Here is a 21,577-nt window from a genome sequence, read left to right as displayed (position 1 = left end):
GGTACTCAATTCGACAGCAATCTGTTCACCAAATTTTGCGAAAAAAAAAGATAATAAAAAACTTCTCCTCTGTGGCCCATCCCCAGGCGAATGGCCAGGTCGAAGCTGTGAATAAAACCCTAAAGAGTTCGCTAAAGAAAAAGTTGGAAGAAGCTAAAGGGAAATGGCCCGAAGAATTGCCTCAAGTTCTGTGGGCATATCGAACCACGACCCGTACTTCAACAGGACACACTACTACAAAATACCCTTTACGGGACACTTTTTTAGGACACACACATAAATTCAAGTCCTTAAAAATATTTATAGAGTTTTTAGGACACTCATTGAGAGTCCTGAAAAAACACAATTTAGGACTCGCAATGAGTGTCCTAAAAAAATAAGCGAGTCCTAAAAGAAACCTGGGCTAAAAATGAGTGTTTTACTTAACAATTTTAAGGACTTGCTTTGGGAGTCACTTGAAAAATTAGGAATGATGACTTTTAAGGACTTGCTTTGCTAGTCCTAAAAGAGTATTAAGGACTCCCAAAGCAAGTCCTTAAAATTGTTAAGTAAAAGAGCATAAAATCACTTATTGTTTAACATATTTATAAAATTAGTATTAGTTAAAAATAAGTTGTTTTATTGATTGGAAAAATATTATAAAATAATTTTAATATATAAATTTACTAGTTATAATTTTTATTATATATGGCCTTGTTTATTTATTTAAAATTTATATGAAAATTAAAAAAATATTAATATAAATAAATTAATATATATATTTTTAAAATAAAGATAACTAAAGTGTACTTTTACTTAGTATTTAAATTAAATAGAAATTTAAGTTTTAAATAACAATCATTATAAGTTTGTAGAGAATTTGTATAGCTGTGATTTTTAATATTTTTTTTTAGTATTAGGAGTATAAAATTGGGAGTTTTATAATCATTTTTTTTATCTAAATAATATAATCTGATTTTTATTAATAAAATAAAAAATATATATAAGTGCCAAATCCCTTTCTCCCTCCCTCCCTACTCGATCCTTACTTTCCTTTCTCCCTCTCTCTGTCGCATGCTCTATGCTAGGCCCGAAGAATGACGGCAGAGGCTTGGGGAATGGTGGTCGACGGCGGCAGGGGGGTCGGGGTCGGGCTGTTCGATGGCAGGGGGCTCGGGGCTGGGCTCGACAGCAATGACTGGTGGCTCGTGGCTGGGCTCGACAACAACGGCTGATGGCTCGGGGGGGCTCGACGGCGGGTGGGGGGGTCTTGGGTCTGGGCTCGACGACACAGGGTCTGGGCAGAGGGCTATTTGGCTTCGGGACTTTGAGAGACACGAGAGCTATGGCCATGGAGAGGATCTATCTTGGTGGAAAGGTTTGTTTTTTTAGCTCATGTATTATTTATTTCCATTTATTTAGTAATCTCTTCCTCCTTTCCTATCCATATGGATTTTGTGTTTGAAGTGTTTTTGCATTTGGGTCCACCGGGAATGATCCTAGATTGATCTTCTCCTTCAAGGTCTCCTCTTTCCCACCGAGAATGACCTCGCCGCCGACCTAATCGCTGGCAAATACAACTATCATCAATGCCTCCTCTTCCTCCTCATTGCTCTTGAGCCTATCTCCTTCTTCATTTAGGTTTGTTTTTTGCTTCTTCCAGATCTGTCTCATTTTTATTGTGCAAATGTCAGCTATTATGATCTCCAACAATCTTCAAGGCTTCTCAACGATTCTGTTCTTTGAAGATAGAAGTAGCTTTTCGATAAGTCTAGTTTGTTCATTTTAGGTATAGTATTTGACATTCTAGACTACATTATAGTTTAGAAGATACTTCTTTCTAAATATTCATGATATTGGTTTTCTTTGTTTTTGAGTTAAAATTGTTTCATTTTAAGCTTTAAAATGACAAGTTGGAAGTTTGATTCATGTCTCAGCATCTTCTGTACTTATCAAGGACTAGAAACTGCAGGATTTAATACATGGAAAAAACTCCTGCTAGGTATTTGATCAAATGCCTCTATGTAATGTGCTCATTTGATGAAGTTACTATGCTTTACTTTAGTGATTGGATCTTGTTGAATTTTCTGATAAATATCTTCTTTTTTTTTTTTTGCAAAAGAAATTTGCTAGGAAAACTATGAACAAGCTCACTCTCTGTTTCTTTGTCTATCTTCTGAAATTTGGGCAAATTATCAACTAGAGAATATATCTAAATATAATTAGTATTAGTAGTAATTAAGTTCTAGTAGCTTCAGTAATACCGATTCATGTCATTTATTTTTTTATTAGTGTTTGGGTGGAAGGATTATTATATGCATATATCTCTCTTATCTTTTAGTTTAGTTCTAATTGACCTACATATGTTTATATATATAAAGGTATGTACATACATATATATATATATTTCTTTGGCTTAGTGATACTAAAAGTACGGTATATAAGTTATTATCCTTGCTTGTTTGAAACTCTTTGTATATGTTTCTTTATTAAGATTTTTTAAAGGATATGACATTGGGTGCTGGGAGATGTTATTCCTTGTAAGGATATGACTACTCAGGCTCAATAAAGTAATTATCAGTATTTGTTTTCTTTTATGCTCAATAAAGTAATTATCAGTATTTGTTTTCTTTTATTGATTAAGTAGCATTTATTATTGAGTTCTTGTATCTCTAATGAGATTCATTGGACCAATTTTGACTTTTATGCTCTTCCATCTTTCCTCTACCTCTCATATCTCTCCATGAACGCAAACCCATTTCAGCTCAAGATCTGTTCCATTTTCAAGTTTGTATTTTTTTTCTACATTTTTATTTCTACTCTCTTTGTCTCTCTCGGCTTCCTCTCTCTCTATCTCTCACTCTTCTCTTTTTTGCATTTCTTAACTATATTTACTTTTTTTTTTTTTGTATTAACTTGTTCTCTGTTTTTCTTATGTGAAAGGGGAAAGCTTTTGGTGAAAATAGCTTCTCTCTCAGATGCTCTATCTCTCTCATATCAGGTATGTACGTATGTGTGTTTTGGGATGGGCGGTGCGGGTTTTGACAGAATAAGTTCATTAATTCATTTATTTGTGTTATAAGCTTATAAGGTTGAGTTTATGTCTGATCTTCATTCCAACCATTTGTTGAGAAAGTTTTAGAGTTTGATTTAATTTTTTGATCTGTATTGTGATTTGGAAAATATTTTTTAAAAATAAAATAAAATTTATATATGGTTGTTTCTTGATATAATGTTACACTTGATGAGTACGACTTCTATTGTTGGGATTTTAATGAGACAATTATAGAACCTGGCTTCACATTTATGACTGCTAATTTTGATGGAATACTTGGACTTGGATTTCAAGAGATCTTGGTTGGAAATGTTGTTTAGGTAAATCTATCTATCTCAACCTCTAAACATGCCGTAAAACTTCAATTGAATCTTCAATCCATGTTGTAAAATGTTTAATGAGATTTATAACCTCCTAATGATAAATTATTATAACTTAACTTGTGGATTTTTCTTAGCAGTTAATTGCCCTATTTCTCTCTTTTGTTAAATGAGATTTATAACCATTTATTTAGACTTATCTTTTGTTTTGCAATAGGAAAGGGGTGACTAAAGTGTGATAAGTGCTTTTATGAGTGCTTTTTCTATATACACATATTAGGTCTACTTGCACCCACCATTTAATGTCAAATTAATGATATAAATTATTTACTCTTATTATAGCTGACATCTAACATATAGTATTGTAATTGATTCTCTTTGCAAAATGGAGAAAACTTAAAGAGTTATATGAACTGATGTTATCGAACAGGGTTCTACCAGATTCACTTTGATCAAAGGCTATATGAAGGTTGATAAAACACAAGTGTTAATACTGAGTTCTCATCATATAGTTTATGTTCCATAATTAGCATTATACAAATTAGGTAATAAGTGGTTGCATTACCCAGTTTGATTGTGTTGTGTGTACCAAGACATGAGAATTCAAGTACAACAAAGGATAACATATATACTGAGTTCTTAACTTAGATTGATTGATCAACATAATTAGTCCTTAGTTAATTTAATTATTTTTGTTAGGTGGCTATACTCACATATTTGAATGTACATCAAAGCTGCCCATTTACACTTAAATGTGCAATTTTCATTTCGAACTCCCATGTAAGTAATAGTCCAGGTCCTCTAAATAATACTCTATTGAATTATGTTCTCTATAGATTAGCTTGTGTACATGAATGAAAGACAACATATTATTAAATATATTTAGGTGCGATTCTAGTAGGTTAATGAAATTTTTAATATATATTATGATTTTTAATTAAGAACTGAATTATTTTGAGAAGCACGAGAACTGGAAGTTGTACAGTATTAGAATTTTTTCTTTCTACATATACATATGTGAAACAGCTACATCTACTTGTTGTAGTATCATAAGGAAGAATAAATAGTAAGTTTCTTTTTCTTGTGTGATGGTTTTGATTGCTGGTTTTGATTCCATGTCAGTTTAGCTGCTGAAGCTGAACATGGTGATGCTTTTAGAAAGGAAAGGTCCTTAGTTCAAGGTGTAGAAAAGGTAATTAATACCAAACATGTTTCATGTAATTTGAAATTGATTGCAGTTTTACTTTCATATATTTTAAAGATTTTTATTAGAGCTTATCTGAGTTTGAATTATAAAAACATAGTTTCCTAGTTGAGTTAAGACTTCCTATTTATGGCTATTTGTCAAATACTTTTGTACTTAGTGGATTTTGAATATCTTAGATATTCATCCGTAGCTCTTGATATCTATTTTTAAACTTAGAGTGGATAATGTCTTATTCTGAGTTTGTCTCTTAACAATAGAACTAGTAATTGATTGGGTAATTATGTTTCCTGTTAGGTTCATTTTAGGTTTGTTTTAGAGGTCGTTTTAGGTTGTGTTTTTAGTTATTTAGGATTGTTTAGTGCAGATTTATGCTTGTTTTCTTTTTGTTTCAGGTTTTAATGGTCAATTACATAATATGGAGTGAAATGAGAAGAAACAAGTTAAATATGATAAATACGATGGATTTTGTGTTGATTGTGGAGTTTCAAGACATTATGTGTGAAAAATAATACATTGAAGATGCTCAACACACGTCATTTATGCTCTATAACGCAAGTCTGAAACTTCAAGCCACATTTTTACCATGATGTATTCACTTTCTGGAAACACTTCTAGAAATAAAAGTTGTAGATATTTCTCTTAGATTTCCATATCTTTTTTAATCATTCAATTCGGAGTTATATCGAAGGAGTTATGATCAAAATACTATGAGCTAACGCTGCAGGCTGTTCGAACCGAGTTTTGTCAATTCTGACTTTAGCGATACAGCGCCATAATAAGAGCGCTACAGCGCTAGTGCACCAGATTTTGAGGTATTTTGCCACTGTTAATAGCGCTACAACGCTCCAGAAGTAGCGCTACAGCGCTAGAGACGCGATTTTCACAGATCTGATCATTTTTTGATGGGCAATTTGGTCCTTTCACTTGGAATTTGGTAGGGATTTTTGGAGAAACATAGTGTGCGACTAGGGAGGCTAAACGGAGGAGACGACGGCTGAGAGTGGAGAACCCCATTGGAGGATTCATTCTTGTGTTTTTCATCATCTTCTTCAATTTTTATGTTTGTAATTGAATTCTCTTATTGCCAGAATGAATATTATGGGCTAATTTCTTCTTTAGGGCTATTATGTGAATCTTTTGGAAACCCTTTTTATAGTTTAATGCAGAATTGATGTTCTTCTTCATCTCTTTCAATTCCTTACAATTTGTGTTACTTGTACAATTATTGATTGATCACCTCTAATTGTTATTTCATGAATCAAATTGAAATCTGAAAAGTGAAATTTGATATGCTTTGATTGTTTAGATGCAAATTCAATTTAGAACGAAAGTATCTAAATTGTTTGCCTATTTTTCTGAGTTGCGTGTTTAAGGTCTTCTTCATGATTCAACTTACCATAGAAATATAGGAAGTTTTCATTTAGATTGAATTTTGTAAATCTTAACCAGATTATGAATTGTTTTTGCAACTTGTTCTTGAATAGGGAGAAGGGGATATAATTCTTGCATTAGGAAATAAAAGGGTGGAAAATAGAGGATCATAATTTTCCTAATTTCATTCTCTCTGTTATTTTGTTTAAATTTTCATTGTGCTTCGTTATTATTCTTCTTTGTTTGAAATCTCTGAAATTGTTTAATCAAATAGAATTAAAAAGATTGATTGATTGGTAATTGATAAATCAGTCATTGAGGACGATACTTGGTTTTTACCATTTTATTACAAATTGCGACTGTGTGCATTTGCATAGCAAAAATATCGCAACAAGTTTTTGGCGCCGTTGCCGGGGACTGAAAATAATTATCAATATCAGTCTAATTAATTTTTATTCTAATTTGATTTTAATTTCTCTTGTTTCTAATCTGTTTAGTTGCTTAATTTGTCTATCTCAGGTGAACTGTGTTATATGCGTAGCAGAAGAGGAAAAGACAATCTGGTTCCTTTGAATCCTGAGATTGAAAAGTCGTGCAAGCAAAACAGAAAGAACAAGAGGGAGGCCCAGAAATATGTGAAGATGGCACAGAATGAAGGGGATGGCAGGAATGCTTTAATTCCTGGAATTGTACAAGGGGGTCAGGCTCAGAATAATGTTGAGAGGAGCCTGAGAGATTATGTACTGTACACTCTGACGGGAGTACAAAACAGTATACGTCCACCAGCTGTAGATGCCAACAATTTTGAAATCAAGCCAGCTATTATACAAATGGTGCAATCCTTTGTGCAATTTAATGGGTTGCCTTCTGAAGATCCTCACACCCATTTATCTAATTTTCTGGAATTGTGCGGAACCTTCAGATACAATGGGGTGAGTGATGACGGAATTAAGCTTAGGCTTTTCCCATTCTCTCTGAGGGACAGAGCTAAAAGTTGGCTGAACTCGTTGCAACCAAACTCTATTGTCACCTGGCAAGATTTAGCTCAGAAATTTTTGTCTAAATTCTTCCCTCCGTCCAAAGCTGCTAAATTGAGGGGAGAGATTAATAACTTTTGCCAGAATGACGGAGAGTCATTGTATGAAGCTTGGGAACGATTTAAGGAACTCATGAGAAGATGTCCTCATCATGGCATTGAACAGTGGATGCTAGTATAGAATTTTTACAATGGTTTATGTCCTACAACCAGAACTATTATTGATGCTGCAGCGGGTGGTACTTTTATGAGCAAGTGTGCAACTGGTGCTTATGAGCTGCTAGAGGACATGGCCACAAACAATCATCAGTGGTCTGAGGAAAGATCATCAGGAGTCAGAAAGGTAGCTGGGGTGCATGAGCTGGATGCTATTACTGCTTTAACAGCTCAGGTAGCTACACTCACTAAACAATTACAGCAGAGCACTGTATCTGCTAATGCGGTTCAAATGGCAGCCAGGTAAGAAATCTGTGGTGTTCCTCATTTTTTTTATCAGTGTCCTACCAATGTTAATAATAACATTCCGATGGATCAAGCTCAGGTTCAAGCGGTGGGAAACTTTCAGAGGCCAGTAAATAATCCTTTCGCCAATTCTTACAATCCTGGATGGAAAAATCATCCTAATTTTTCTTAGAGGAATAATCAGGGCCAGCAACCTCAGTTTTAGGGCCAATTTCAGAATAATATGCCTCAGTAACCTATGCATCAAGCCTCTTCCTCACAACAGCCTAGGCCTCAACAATCAATGAATCAAGCTCCACCTAAAAGGCCTAATGAATTACAAGCTGCATTATTGACTCTCACCAACACTCAAACACAGTTTATGACAGAAACTCGCTCTTCCATCAGGAATCTTGAGATGCAAGTTGGTCAATTGGCAAACATGTTACAAAATAGGCCTCAAGGAAATTTGCCAAGTAATACAGAGGTGAATCCTAAAGAGCAGTGCAATGCAATCTCTTTGAGGAGTGGGAAGAAGTTGGAAGAGCCAGTTAAGAAGTCTATACCTGCACCAAAAGTTGAAGCTGAGAATGAGGGTAAGGTAGAAGAAGAGGTTATTGAAGACCTTGAGAAGAATCATTCACCAGTGAGTTATGAGCACCACATCAAGATTCCATACCCTCAGCGACTTCAAAAGATGTAGAGTCCAAGAACTTTACTTAGCTAATTGTTTAGTAGTATTATAGTATGTTTAGTATTATCTTTGTAACTGTGGATTTTTGGTTCAGACCGGGAATTATTTGGACACTCATAGTAGTACTTATAGATTTTCTAAGTTTAACCTATAGTTTAAGAATATTAAGTATAACCTAAGGTTTGGTTATATGACTGATAATTAAGGATTATATTTATTATACTATAAGGTTTAGATATCAACCAATAGGATTTTAAGCACATGTTATGAATGGTGATTAAGGATTAAGTATTTTTTAGGATTAAATTTAATAAGGAGTAAAGTTTGAATGTTATAGGGTCAGTCAGCAGCTTTGAATACGTTGAGGGCTTAGTCAAGGCTGTTTACTCCATTCAAACTTAGCTAAGAATGTGTAATTTCGTGTTTAAATATTCAGCGTGTGCCGATATATCGCAGCTATAGGGGGCGATATATCGCAGCACGTTGATACGGAAAACACGAATCGATGCACGGTCGCCTCAGGAACAATGGTCCAGGCGATATATCGCCTATAGGGGGCGATATATCGCCTCCTCCAGCATAAATTCAAACATTTTTGAATTCTTTTCCTTTCAGCCATTCAAACTTCTTCAAAAGTCCAGCATCTTTTGAACGAGTCTTCAGCCTCTGCTGAACGATTATTCAAATGATTTTCACCTAAAAAGCCATTATTTTTATTCAAGTAAAATCAAGATACTTTCATTCCCAAACTCTATAAATAGGACCTAGTACCCAGCCATTATTCACCTTTTGCTCTAAGTTCAGAAGCTGCTAGTGCTAAGTGAGTGTGAGAGTGTAAACACCTGGTTTGGGAAATCATAAGCTTAAACATCATAAGCTTATCAAACACTTTGGGAAGTGAGGTTCTATAATATTTCAGTTGTGGTATAGATTGGTCTTTCAAGTCTTTGAGGTAAACCAAAACTTTAGTTCATTTGCTTTATGTTATTTCCTCTTTCATAACCTTCTACTCAGTCCCCTAACCTCATTCTTATTTTGGTTAGGGAATCCAAGTTCTTAAGCACATAAGTTTCGGTAAGTATGTTTTTCAATGGTTTAGTCTTTCCATCCTTTTCATTTCTTCTTCTTCATAAAGACTCACTCTTTCTCATATGGTTTTAGGAGTGTTCCAAAAAGTCCCAACTTAGTCCACATATCCCGGTAACTCTGGTAAGAAAAATAGGATAGAATCTATATGTGTATTGCTTATGTTATCTTATGTATATGTTATGAAATATGATATAAATGTGTATGTTTGTAGGCTTGGGCTTATGCCCTATTTGACTAACAAGACCCCAAAAAGATTATGGGCATATGCCTACTTAGCTAGTAGGACCCCACTAATCTCATAGGCATAAGCTTGTTTAGTCTATGGGACCCCAAGTAATAATGGCCATTATAATAAGTGTATGTATTAAGTGTTATGATATGTCTTTACGTTTATTATGAAATTTATGTGTATGACTATGTGTTAGATTTTCCTTGCTGGGCATTAGGCTCATTCCTTTTTGTTTTATGTGCAGGAAAATAGCTTTAGAGGCGGTAAGATTCGTGACGCTTAGAGGATGTGTATCGATGGTGAATGGAGTCAAGGGGCCGAGCGTTATTCGATTCGAGGATGTAGTCTCATTTTATCTTTTATGGTTTTACATGTATTTTCCGCATTTTCTATGTAACTCTTTTCACTTTAAGTTATTTTTGTTTTAAAGACAATGGGTACCCATATCCTACTTATTTTTATGAAAGTAACCTTTGTTTCTACAAGTTTATAATAAATTATGGTATTTTCGCAAAATGTATGTTTTAGTAAGAATTTGTATGTATAGTTTGATAATGGTCCAAAAGTCTAGATTAGTGGGTCATTACAAAAGAAGACTCTTGACAAACAATTTTCGAAGTTTCTAGATATTTTTCGAAAGCTCCACATTAACATACCTTTTGCCGAGGCACTTGAACAAATGCCAAGTTATGTGAAGTTTATGAAGGAAATACTGTCCAAGAAGAGGAAGATGGAGGACTATGAGACGGTGGCACTCACTGAAGAGTGCAGCGCCATTCTGTAAAGGAACCTTCCTCAGAAACTGAGAGATCCATGGAGTTTCACAATACCCTGCACTATTGGGAATTTTGAGAGCATGAATGCTCTATGTGATTTGGGGGCGAGCATTAATCTAATGCCGCTTTCTGTGTTCAAAATATTGAAGCTTGGGGAAGCAAGACCTACAACAGTGACTCTTCAGTTGGCAGACAGATCAATAGCACATCCTCGGGGTATTATTGAAGATGTTTTGGTAAAAGTGGACAAGTTCATCTTCCCAGCAGACTTTATTGTACTTGATATGGAGGAGGATGCCAATGTCCCAATCATTCTTGGAAGACCATTCTTAGCCACTGGACGAGCTTTAATTGACGTACAAAAGGGGGAGTTAAGGTTGCGAGTCCAAAATGAGGAAATAAGTTTTAATGTTTTTGCAGCAACTGCAATTCCTACCTGTTGTAGAGTTGATGTGGTGAATGATGGTCAAGATTCAATTGGTAAGAAGAAGAAGAAGGCCAAAGAACGATTTTGAACAGTTCGACGTCGTATGAAAATATTATTGTGTGGCAAGTTTGAAGGTTTCGATGACATTGGGGATAATTTCAATATTCTCAACAGTGGAAAGGAATTCTCTTCGTATGGCACGATGGCTCTTAAGGATGCAAGGGGTGGCCACCACCTCTGCCATCCCGAACTCAAGCCCCCATCTCCTCCGCCATACTGATGTGGCGTCAGGTAAGTTCTCTTCCCTCGTTCTTTTCTTTATCACATTGGGGACAATGTGCATCTTAAGTTTGGGGGGGAGCTTATTTTGTTTTGTGCGTTGTTTAGTTTAGCTCTTAGTCTTTTGTGTTATTTTCTGTGGTTGTTTAGTGTAACTGTTAAGCCGTCATTCTTGTCTGTTTTTTCTTTGTCTTGCTCGTGAAAAGGAAATTGAATTCAACTGTGTGCTTGGTTAAATTGTTTTAGAGTTTAATTTAAAGGTTTTGTGGGAAATTTTAATATGTTTTGAAAATGCAACATTTTGGATTTTATTATATATGTTTGACTAGGGTTGGTGGTATGACAATTTGAATTTGATAGAACTTGCATTATTTGGCATTTGAGGCGAAATCCTTGATGACATGCGTTTTGAAAAGTGATTTAGGCAATTTTATTGGATCGATTGTGCTTTTCAAGCAAACCTTGACTTAATTTTCCCTAGATATCCTCTTTGAGCCTAAAAGTTCACCCTTTATTGTTAAACACTTGTTTTGAGCTTAACCGAATACCTTATTATTTTTCCATTCCTAGATTTGCACCATGAGCTTATAAAATCTAATAGGGGATTGATTTATAATCGGTGTTACTCTTGTGTATTGGTGTTGGCAATAGAAAATAATTCAAGAAAAGATTGAGAAATAATAATAATAATAAAAAAAAGAGATTTGAGAGAAGCTACTTTTCTTTTGTTGTCCCCATTAAAATGCATAAGTTTGGGGGAAAGGTAGTATAGATTAAAAAAAAAAAACTCTCTAGTGTTTAAATTTCTCAATCTTTGGAAATAAAGAGGATCTTTGGGTTGTGTTAAATTGTGTTGTGAATATCAAGATTGGGTGTAAAGTTTATATGCTTATGGTAATGATTGAGCCTAAATGACAATTTCATCTACCCTTGCCTAAACCTAACGCTATAACCTGTGAAAGCCCTTTTGATTTCAAAACACGTGTTATTGACATTAGTGGAGAAGGTTAAGTAGTGAAAGCATATTGAAAAATTGGTTTGTGGAATTGTCTGGATTGAGTTGAGCATATATGATAGAGTCCAAGTGTTGCAGTCATTTTCATGATATATTATTGATTTCCCTAATTGAACTTTACAAATTGGACTTTAAGGCAATTGAGCTAAAATTCTGGTTACTATTATTGCAATTGAGATTTCACGAGTTTTGGCAAAGCAGTGTAGATGGTAATGATGGTTTAGCTTGTTCATTTTGTGTTTGTTTATTTTTGTTAGTTTAACTTGGTCTTTACTCGAGGGTGAGTAAAAGTTAAGTTTGGGGGAATTTTTTAGGTTCATTTTAGGTTTGTTTTAGAGATCGTTTTAGGTTGTGTTTTTAGTTATTTAGGATTGTTTAGTGCAGATTTATGCTTGTTTTCTTTTTGTTTCAGGTTTTAATGGTCAATTACATAATATGGAGTGAAATGAGAAGAAACATGTTAAATATGATAAATACTATGGATTTTGTGTTGATTGTGGAGTTTCAAGACATTATGTGTGAAAAATAATACATTGAAGATGCTCAACACACGTCATTTATGCTCTATAACGCAAGTCTGAAACTTCAAGCCGCATTTTTACCATGATGTATTCAATTTCTGGAAACACTTCTATAAATAGAAGTTGTAGATATTTCTCTTAGCTTTCCATATCGTTTTGAATCATTCAATTCGGAGTTATATCGAAGGAGTTATGATCAAAATACGATGAGTTGACGCTGCAGGATGTTCGAACCGAGTTTTGTCAATTCTGACTTTAGCGCTACAGCGCCATAATAAGAGCGCTACAGCGCTAGTGCACCATATTTTGAGGTATTTTTCCACTGTTAATAGCGCTACAGCGCTCCAGAAGTAGCGCTACATCGCTAGAGACGCGATTTTCACAGATCCGATCATTTTTTGATGGGCAATTTGGTCCTTTCACTTGGAATTTGGTAGGGATTTTTGGAGAAACATAGTGTGCGACTAAGGGGGATAAACAGAGGAGACGACGGCTGAGAGTGGAGAACCCCATTGGAGGATTCATTCTTGTATTTTTCATCATCTTCTTCAATTTTTATGTTTGTAATTGAATTCTCTTATTGCTAGAATGAATATTATGAGCTAATTTCTTCTTTAGGGCTATTATGTGAATCTTTTGGAAACCCTTTTTATAGTTTAATGCAGAATTGATGTTCTTCTTCATCTCTTTCAATTCCTTACAATCTGTGTTACTTGTGCAATTATTGATTGATCACCTCTAATTGTTATTTCATGAATCAAATTGAAATCTGAAAAGTGAAATTTGATATGCTAGGAGAGTGTGAGAGTGTAAACACTTGGGTTGGGAATCATAAGCTTATCAAACACTTGGGAAGTAAGGTTTTATAGCATTTCGGTTCAAGGTTTAGATTGGTCTTACAAGTCTCCAAGGTATTTCCACACTCTAGTTCATTGGTATTATTTTATTTAAGTTCTCAGTCTTCTACCCAGCCTTCTAACCTTATTCTTTATTTTGGTTAGGAAATCTAAGAACTTGAACATAAGTTTTTGGTATGTATATTCTCAATGGTATAGTCCTTCCATTCTTTTCATCCCTTTTCTTCAATTTACTCACCCTATTATAAATGGTTTTTAGGAGTGTTCCAAAGTCCCAACTCTGTCCTCATATCCCGGTATTTTGGTAAGGAAAATAGGATAGAATTTATATGTTATATGTTTTTATATGTTATCTTATGATTTTTATGTTATGAAATATGCTATGTTAAGTATGTTTGTAGGCTTGGGCATATGACCTATATGACTAACAAGCCCCAAATAGATTATGGGCATATGACTTGCTTAGCTAGCAAGACCCCACTAATATAATGGGTATATGACTTGTTTCGTCTATGGGACCCCAAGTAATAATGGCCATTATAGTATGTATGTGATATAAGTGTTATGTTATGTTTTTATGTTTTTTTTATGAAATTTATGTATATGGACTATGTGTTAGATTTTTCCTTACTGGGCATTAGGCTCATTCCTTTTTGTTTTTATGTGCAGGAAAATAGTCTTACTGGCGGGAAAGGGTCTTGGAAGCTTGGAGAATGTGTATTGAGGCGGAATGGATTCAAGAGCCGAGCGTTTCGATTCGAGGATGTAGTTTTGTTTCTTATGGTTTTTACATGTATTTTTCCGCATTTTATTATGTAAATCTCTTTTTAATTATGTCATGTTTTGATTTTAAAACAATGGGATCCCATATCCTACTTGATATTTTATGTAAGTTTAACTTTTTTTTTTCAAGTTTCTTAATAAAGTTATGGTCTTTTCACTTGTAAAGTTTTATTAAGGATTAGTGTTTATGTATAGTTTTCGTTAATGATCCAAAAGTCTAGAGTAGTTGGGTCATTACAATACTGGAGCCTGCACTTCCCAAGCTCAGACTGTTTAATTCAAAGACAATCGATAACGGATGTATCCCGACGTCATGTCATTTCGAACTCAGAAAGAATCCCGTGGTTACACATCTTCGAGGTCGTCATTTTGCTTCGGAGATCTTACAGTTGGACCATACAATGTATTTCATACTTTTTGAGCTCACACTTGACGAGTCCAGTTTTCGAGGTCATAACCTCTGGTCTCGAAATCTGGGTGTAACAACAATGTAAAGGTCTTGGATAACCAGGGCCCTACAAGATAAGCCCGTAAAGAAATTTGGGGTTGTTCTTGCACGAAGCAAAAAAAAAAAAAATATATATATATATATCTAAAGAATGGTTGAGAAAAACAAAGTTGGTAGAAACAAATTCAAATTAACAAATAAAATATACCAAACTTTGGAGAGACATTTATTTCCCTTGAATTAAGTTTAAATAGAATTTTATGACACTCTCTTACTTTGTTGTCATGTCTTATCCTTTCTTTTAAAGCCAAAACCTGAGCCTAACGTTACAACCTTTAAAAGGAATTTTGATCCTTATTATTGTCTATGCCTGCATTAGTGGAGAAAAGAATGAAAATCAAGCCTATGGAGTCATATAAGAAAAAATAATTGAGAATGATTTTTTTTTTACCATGCTATAAAGATCTTATGTCATTAAATGTCTACAAAAACCTAGTCAGGTAATGAAAGTGACTCTGTATGAAATGCACACACAATTTAGGATTTCAACAGGATTGTCAAGAAAGTGTATGAAGCGATATTCTGACTGTTGTAGCATTTGTTTGATCAAGAACCATATACATTATGCAATCTTTGAGGCATGTTTTTGGAAAACTCTTTTCTTTATTTTTACTTTTGTTTGCTCATGAGACTAGCAAACCTTTAAGTTTGGGGATATTTGATATCATATGTTGACACTGTAATTTCATACCTTATAATTTATTGTTTGCTAATATTTTGGTGTTTACTTAATTTATGTGTGTTTTGTAATTTGGTGGGTCATTGGAACAAGCAAAAGATATACAAGAACAATTGAAGAAAAAACAAAAAAAAAATTATGCAAAAGCAACAGTTAGTGTCATGACATAGATCAAAAATTTAAAATGCGGGAAACTACTTGATTTGCATACTTTTCTTTTAAGTTTAGACCTAGGCTATACAGGGTGACGAAGAGGCCAACTATACACACTTTTAGAGTGAGAAACTAAATCACAAAGCCTAGAGTAAGAATGAGAAAGAGGAGAATCAAGATTTGAAGATTGGAGGAGTGTCTAACCAAGAGTTTTAATCTCTAAAATACTCCTTTTTTTACTTTTCCTTGTAAATTAACTGCATGATGTTGAATTTAATTGTGATATTTTATATGGTTTAAACTATTCTTTGTTATATTATTTTATAATATAATATTTTAGATTAAATAAATGTGACAAAGAGTGTCACATATTGTAACATATAATAGAGAGTTACATTATTTAGATATATATGTGAAATATCCAAATATGTAACATATTTGGTGTTACAAATTCAATCACAAATTTGTAACTTCCAAATATTACCCATTATTGTGTAGATTTGTTTTTACACAATATTGAGATGAATTTCTTAAAGCCACATGTGAAATGGTTGTTAGAGATGTGATTTTAACTCCCATAATATATATAGAAGTTACAAAATCAAGTGGGAATGAATTTGGAATGTTTTGGCAAATTTAGAAAATTGGTTGCTAAAAAAATGTCTTGGGTCGCGGCTTGAGTTTTTCAGGCTGCGGCCCAAGAGGCAGAAAACATCATGTGCCGCGACCTGAGTGGCTGACAACATTTTCCAAACTTCGGTTTTATCCAATTTTGAACGTTTCCAACAGCCAAGTAACTCCCAAATCTCTATTTTAATTCTATAAACATCTAATTAATCATTGGTAACAACCATAGGGGTTGGTGGAATTTAAAATTCAAAGGGTGTCTCAAAACTCTATAAATAAGAGTTTATTGCTCACTTGAAAGACAACTTTTCTATCCACTAGAGCACTTGGCTAGAAACACCATGAGGCTTGATTATTCCATAAAGCATTTCCAAAATCTGTGAGAGATCCCTTAGTGCTTGAGTTGGGGGTAAATAAGTCTTGGACAAAGGTTTCAAACCTTGTTCAAGTTGGTGATCCCCAACACTCTTCACTTTGGTTGTGTGAGTGAGAGTTTTCTTGTTGTTTTGTAATTGTTCTTATTTTTCTTCTATTGCTTCTCTTCTCATTATTCTTGTTATATTTACTTGTATATTTGTTTAGAGTTGTAATCTTTATTTATCTGGTTTCAAACCCTTCACTTTATTTGGATCTTTTGCTTAGAGTTGTATTTCACTATTCTCTACTTCTGTTTCTTCTTTTTGTTTACTTGTATTTTCAGTTATAGAGTTGTAACACTTTATTTTACCAATCCTTGTCTATTGCATTTTTGCATAAAGTTGTAAATTTCTTACCATTTCCATTGAGGCAAATATATATTTCCCTAACATTCAAAAGCTTATCCCTTGTTTGTTTCAATGGAAGGTGAGACTATCAAGATCATGAATCCAGACCTAGTGAGGTTAGATAGGTTTGATGGATCCAATTAAACTAGGTGGTAAGACAATGTAAGTGTAATTGTATACACTAATTTATATAATAGTGATGAAATTTATTTCATGTATTAGCATGTTTTCAAATGTTGATATATGAATAATAGTGTAGATGTTAACATGTTAATACAATATGAGATACATTGTAACAGAGGTGGCAAATCTATTTGTGAAAGTTAATGTGTAATTCTTAAAAGTAAACTTTTGACAACCTCTAGATATTGTCGGGATTGTTAATCTTATGTGAGACAGTAGTACATACATTTGACATGAAAATTATGTTTTGAGAATTTATAAAGCATGATAATTAGGTAGTTTTACATGCCTATATATTGATTTTATGAATCAATAGTATATATCAATAGTATATATCAATATGTGGATATGTGAATTATTGTATGATATTTGTGATATACTTACAATATAATAATGAGATTCAAAATGCATGCGAATATGATGGATATATGTTGACATTATGTGAAATTTCTTTGAGACATAATTATGTTAATATATAAAAGTATTTTGAAATATACATGAGAATTATCATGATTATTATGGTGTTCCATATAATATGATTGTTAAGGTGATAATAATATAAATATGTTTTATCCTCTATTATTGCAATGTGATGAGTTACCATTTATTTGGTAAATAAAGAGAATTATTTGAGAAATTAGAATTTCTCATTTAAGTGTTGATCATCTCAACTTATGAGATAAGAAAAGATGAACCTAGGGGGTCACATCTTTTGATATGTGTCTTGCTATTGCAAGAAAAAGGATTAAGGGGATTCAAAATTATGGGATGACATATTGACCTATAGGCTTGGAGACTAAAAGTGTAGTCAAAAGAGAAAACATTTGAGAATTATTTAGTGACAATAATTCTCAAATATTCAATGTCTCCATGAGGTGACATTAAAAAATTGGAGAAGCAATTTTGAATCTTTATACCAATAGTGAATAAGGTTGAAGAGAATTTTATTCATTATTGTTAAAGATTGTGATATGTTTTAAATTGGTCTCAATGAGGAGATAATGTTAAACCAAAGCATTAGAAATCAAAGTGTTTAAATAAATCATTGATGGTTTATTTTCTTTGATTTAAGTATTTAAAATTGACATCTTCAAATTGATTTTGACGAGAAAATCAATGGATGTCAAAATGATGTTTTCAAAAGAATGTCAAAGAGACTCTTAGAAAACGCACAGAAGTTGTTTAAGTGACTTTGAGATAATTTAGACAACTAAAAGTGAAATTAGTGATTATTTGCTTGAGAAATTTTCACATGGTATTTATATCTCCATATGAGTTATGGAAAGGAAGAAAACCCAACATAGGGTACTTCAAAGTGTGGGAGTGTCTTGCATATAGCAAGAAAAACGAACCTAATAGAACAAAGTTAGGTTCAAGAGCCATAAAGTGTGCTTTTGTTGGTTATGCCAACAATAGTAAAGCTTATAGGCTATTAGACTTAGAGTCTAATATTGTGATTGAATCTAGAGAAGTTGAATTTTTTAAGAACATGTTATGTGACAAAAATTCTCAAGCTTCAACATCACTAAAGGATAATTTGTTATATCAAAACAATTCTCAAGCTTCTACATCCATAAATGATTCTCAAGAGGAGAATTCTCAAAAGAATGTAAAGCAACCCTTTGAACTTAGAAGAAGTCAAAGGCTTAAAAATGAGAAAAGTCTAGTAGTGGATGAGATAGATGCTCAACGAATTTTATTCTACATGGTAGAAGGAAATAAAGAGGAAGTCATTAGGAAAATTCCTATTGTACTTCTTGTTGAGGATGATCCTAAGACTTATAGAGAAGCTATGCAATAAAGAGATATTGCATTTTGGAAAAAAGCTATCAATGATGAGATAGATTCCATTCTTTCCAACAACACTTGGGAATTGGTAGACCTCCCACCAGGGTCTAAGCCAATTGGGTGTAAGTGGGTATTTAGGAGAAAATACCACACTGATGGTACTATCCAAACCTTTAACGCTAGATTAGTAGCTAAAGGGTTTAGGCAAAAAGAGGGTATCGATTATTTCGATACCTATGCGCCTGTTGCAAGAACAACTTCTATAAGAATTATGTTCGCCTTTGCTTCTACACACAACTTGTATGTTCATCAAATGGATGTCAAAACGGCATTCCTTAATGGTGACCTCAATGAGGAGGTCTATATGGAACAACCCGAAGGATTTGTCCTACCAAAATATTAACATAAAGTATGTAGACTTGTAAAATCCTCCTATGGATTAAAACAAGTTCCTAAGCAATGACATGAGAAATTTGATCAAGCCATCATGTCTAATGGGTTTAGACATAACAATGGAGACATGATAACTCTACAAAATAGAGTTATTTTACCACTTTTTATGTGCTAATTGTTGCTTAGTTCTTGAGTTTTTAATTGATTTATTAAGTTTTTAAGTAATTTTGAATTTATTGGGTTCATTTTGATTTTATATATTTTTGTATGTTTTTATAGTTATTTTGTTGTAAAATATTGTAGTTAATTATTTGAATTATTGTTGTTTAATTTGAGGGGGAAAATGTTGTATTATTGAGCTTAAATGTTAAATATAAATTAAGTTATAATTAATATTTTCAAAAATTAACTTGATTTATTTTATAGTGGAAATATTTAATTATGATTTATTTTATGTTTATTTTGTTAGGGAATTTTGTGTATTTTTGTGCTTGAAAGACAATGATAGGAAGCTAAAAAATAAAGGAAAAAGTGGCATTTTCAAGGAAAAGAATTGAAAAGCTTGGCATTTATGAAAGGCCTTCAGCCTTCCCACCTCCTTCGAGCCCGAGCCCAGCACCAAGGCCTACGAAGCTTCTCCCAGCATCTGGCCGCATGTCACCCATGCCAGCCATCTCTTTCTCTTACCGAAGGCCCAATGCCAAGCTCCATGCCCAGCCATACACCACCTGACCCCCTCTTCAGCATCACGCCTCATCTCCATTCGGCCAGCTCCAGCACAAGCCCAGCCATCCCATGTGCCCAACTGCCTAGCCATTTCCTCCTGCCAGCCCAGCAAACAAAGGAAAAAATGTGTCCTGAGCCCAACAAAAGCACCTTTGTCCCCTTTGTCTATAAATGCCACATTTGTTTACCCCACTTTCTTACAAATTTTACTCCAAAAACATCATTACACCTAGAATTTACCCCTACTTACCTTATTATTCTTCATTTCAAATTTAATTTAATCAATTTAATTAATTTAAATTGATTATTTTAAACACTTTTTTGGCTATAAATATGGAGTTGGGTGTGCTAATTTTGGAGGAGGTTACACTTACCACGTTTCAAACCTCTCTATTTTCTTCTTCTTCTTTTTGGTTAATTTTCTATGTATTTTTAGAAGAATAATTTGGGGGTTTTCCCCCAAATTTTCCTAGTTATGTTTGTAATTTTTTTGTTTGTATTTTCTATTCTAGTTATGAGTTTCTAATCTTTTCAAGATTATTAAGGTGATGATAAAACAATATGTAACTAGATAATGTTTATTTTGTATGTTGATTTCTCATTTTGTGCAATAAAGTTTATGGGTTTTCTTTTTCAAATATTTTCTTTCGTCTTAAATATCATGTATTTTTTATTGTTAGCTCATATTTACACCTTCATTAGTGCAAAAACATAATATTTTTTGTGTAAGATGTGTCATTAAATTGTACACATCCAATGCTTAGAACAAAAATATTATGTTTTGCCTTATAAATAATGTTCATTGATTTATTTGTTATTTCAATAGATTGATTTACATTAAATACTTTGAAATTATAATTTTATAAGTAAAGATAAATCCTATATTTTTATAAAAATTTGTGCTGAAATAGAATATCTAATTTGAATAAGTGATGGTTTGATTAATTTCTACTATCACTAGAACTTGGGAATCAATGTACTTTTAAATATTATTGAACTTATATTTTGTGGATTCTATTATCTTAATAATCTTTATTTTACTATCTTGATTTCTACTTTTAATTTAGTTATATATATTGTCTTTAATATCTTTATTATTATCTTTTATTTTATTTTAATTATACAAAAATTTCATCAATCTTTGGGGTTAGGTTAGAATTTATTAATTTTGATTTAAAATAGTTATATTTTTTTATTTTAGACAACTCATTTGGGTTCGACATCCTTGCTTACACGATCACTATTCTATATGAACGATTCGTGCGCTTGCGATATAAATATTTAAAACATACATGTTTTGGGTCCATCAAGACAAGTGTTTGTATTCCAAAACTTGTAAGGGATATGTGATCATTGCTTGCTTATATGTGGATGACATGCTTATTCTAAGTGATAGCATGAAAGGGATAGAAAAAACGAAGAGGTTTCTATCATCAACCTTCAAGATGAAAGATCATGGAGAAGTTGTCACCATACTTGGTATCAAAGTAAATAAACATAGTGGGGGTTTTGCGTCAGGGCAAGCCTACTATGTTGAGAAAGTATTGAACAAATTTAAGCATCTCAAGGTTAAAGATGCCAATACTCCATTCGATCATAGTGTAAAACTAGAGAAGAATGAAGGAAGAGTGGTGGCTCAATTGGAGTATGCTAGTGCTATAGGGAGTCTAATGTACG

General features: G+C 33.2%; 1 protein-coding gene and 1 non-coding gene across 48 annotated transcripts; one reads left to right on the top strand and one right to left on the bottom strand.

The window, feature by feature from the left end:
- Nucleotides 1–1,029: 1,029 nt before the first annotated feature.
- Nucleotides 1,030–12,607, top strand: LOC133781654 (uncharacterized). Of its 47 annotated transcripts, XR_009870184.1 has the most exons (5): nt 1,030–1,357; nt 2,923–2,980; nt 4,482–4,546; nt 5,286–5,373; nt 5,500–5,745. XR_009870184.1 is itself a non-coding variant. In XM_062220710.1 (4 exons), exons 1-4 carry the CDS (start codon nt 1,214–1,216, stop codon nt 12,445–12,447), a joined length of 384 nt encoding a protein of 127 aa, XP_062076694.1. In that variant the 5' UTR covers nt 1,030–1,213; the 3' UTR covers nt 12,448–12,607. The 47 variants fall into 47 exon arrangements, 4 of the variants coding, with proteins under 4 accessions (XP_062076694.1, XP_062076695.1, XP_062076696.1 ...); XR_009870226.1 differs by lacking the exons at nt 4,482–4,546; nt 5,286–5,373; nt 5,500–5,745 and adding exons at nt 1,483–1,620; nt 9,666–9,937; XR_009870224.1 differs by lacking the exons at nt 5,286–5,373; nt 5,500–5,745 and adding an exon at nt 9,666–9,937 and having other exon boundaries at nt 1,447–2,980; nt 4,477–4,546.
- On the bottom strand, nt 7,021–7,127 carry LOC133787355 (small nucleolar RNA R71). The gene has a single exon (XR_009872382.1). It is a non-coding gene; the product is annotated as a small nucleolar RNA R71 (small nucleolar RNA).
- Nucleotides 12,608–21,577: the final 8,970 nt, after the last annotated feature.

The sequence above is a fragment of the Humulus lupulus genome, chromosome 6, assembly GCF_963169125.1.
Source record: "Humulus lupulus chromosome 6, drHumLupu1.1, whole genome shotgun sequence".
Classification (NCBI taxonomy): domain Eukaryota; kingdom Viridiplantae; phylum Streptophyta; class Magnoliopsida; order Rosales; family Cannabaceae; genus Humulus; species Humulus lupulus.
Note: the sequence above shows the minus strand (reverse complement) of the source record. Positions and strands in the feature narration are given on the sequence as shown.

What these genes read in the sequence shown, in the direction of transcription:
- LOC133781654 (XM_062220709.1), top strand. Translation starts at nt 1,214, where the DNA reads ATGGCTCGGGGGGGCTCGACGGCGGGTGGGGGGGTCTTGGGTCTGGGC. An exon ending in GGATCTATCTTGGTGGAAAG is followed by an intron (nt 1,358 to 2,922) that starts GTTTGTTTTTTT and finishes CTTATGTGAAAG; the next exon opens with GGGAAAGCTTTTGGTGAAAA. An exon ending in CTCTATCTCTCTCATATCAG is followed by an intron (nt 2,981 to 4,481) that starts GTATGTACGTAT and finishes ATGTCAGTTTAG; the next exon opens with CTGCTGAAGCTGAACATGGT.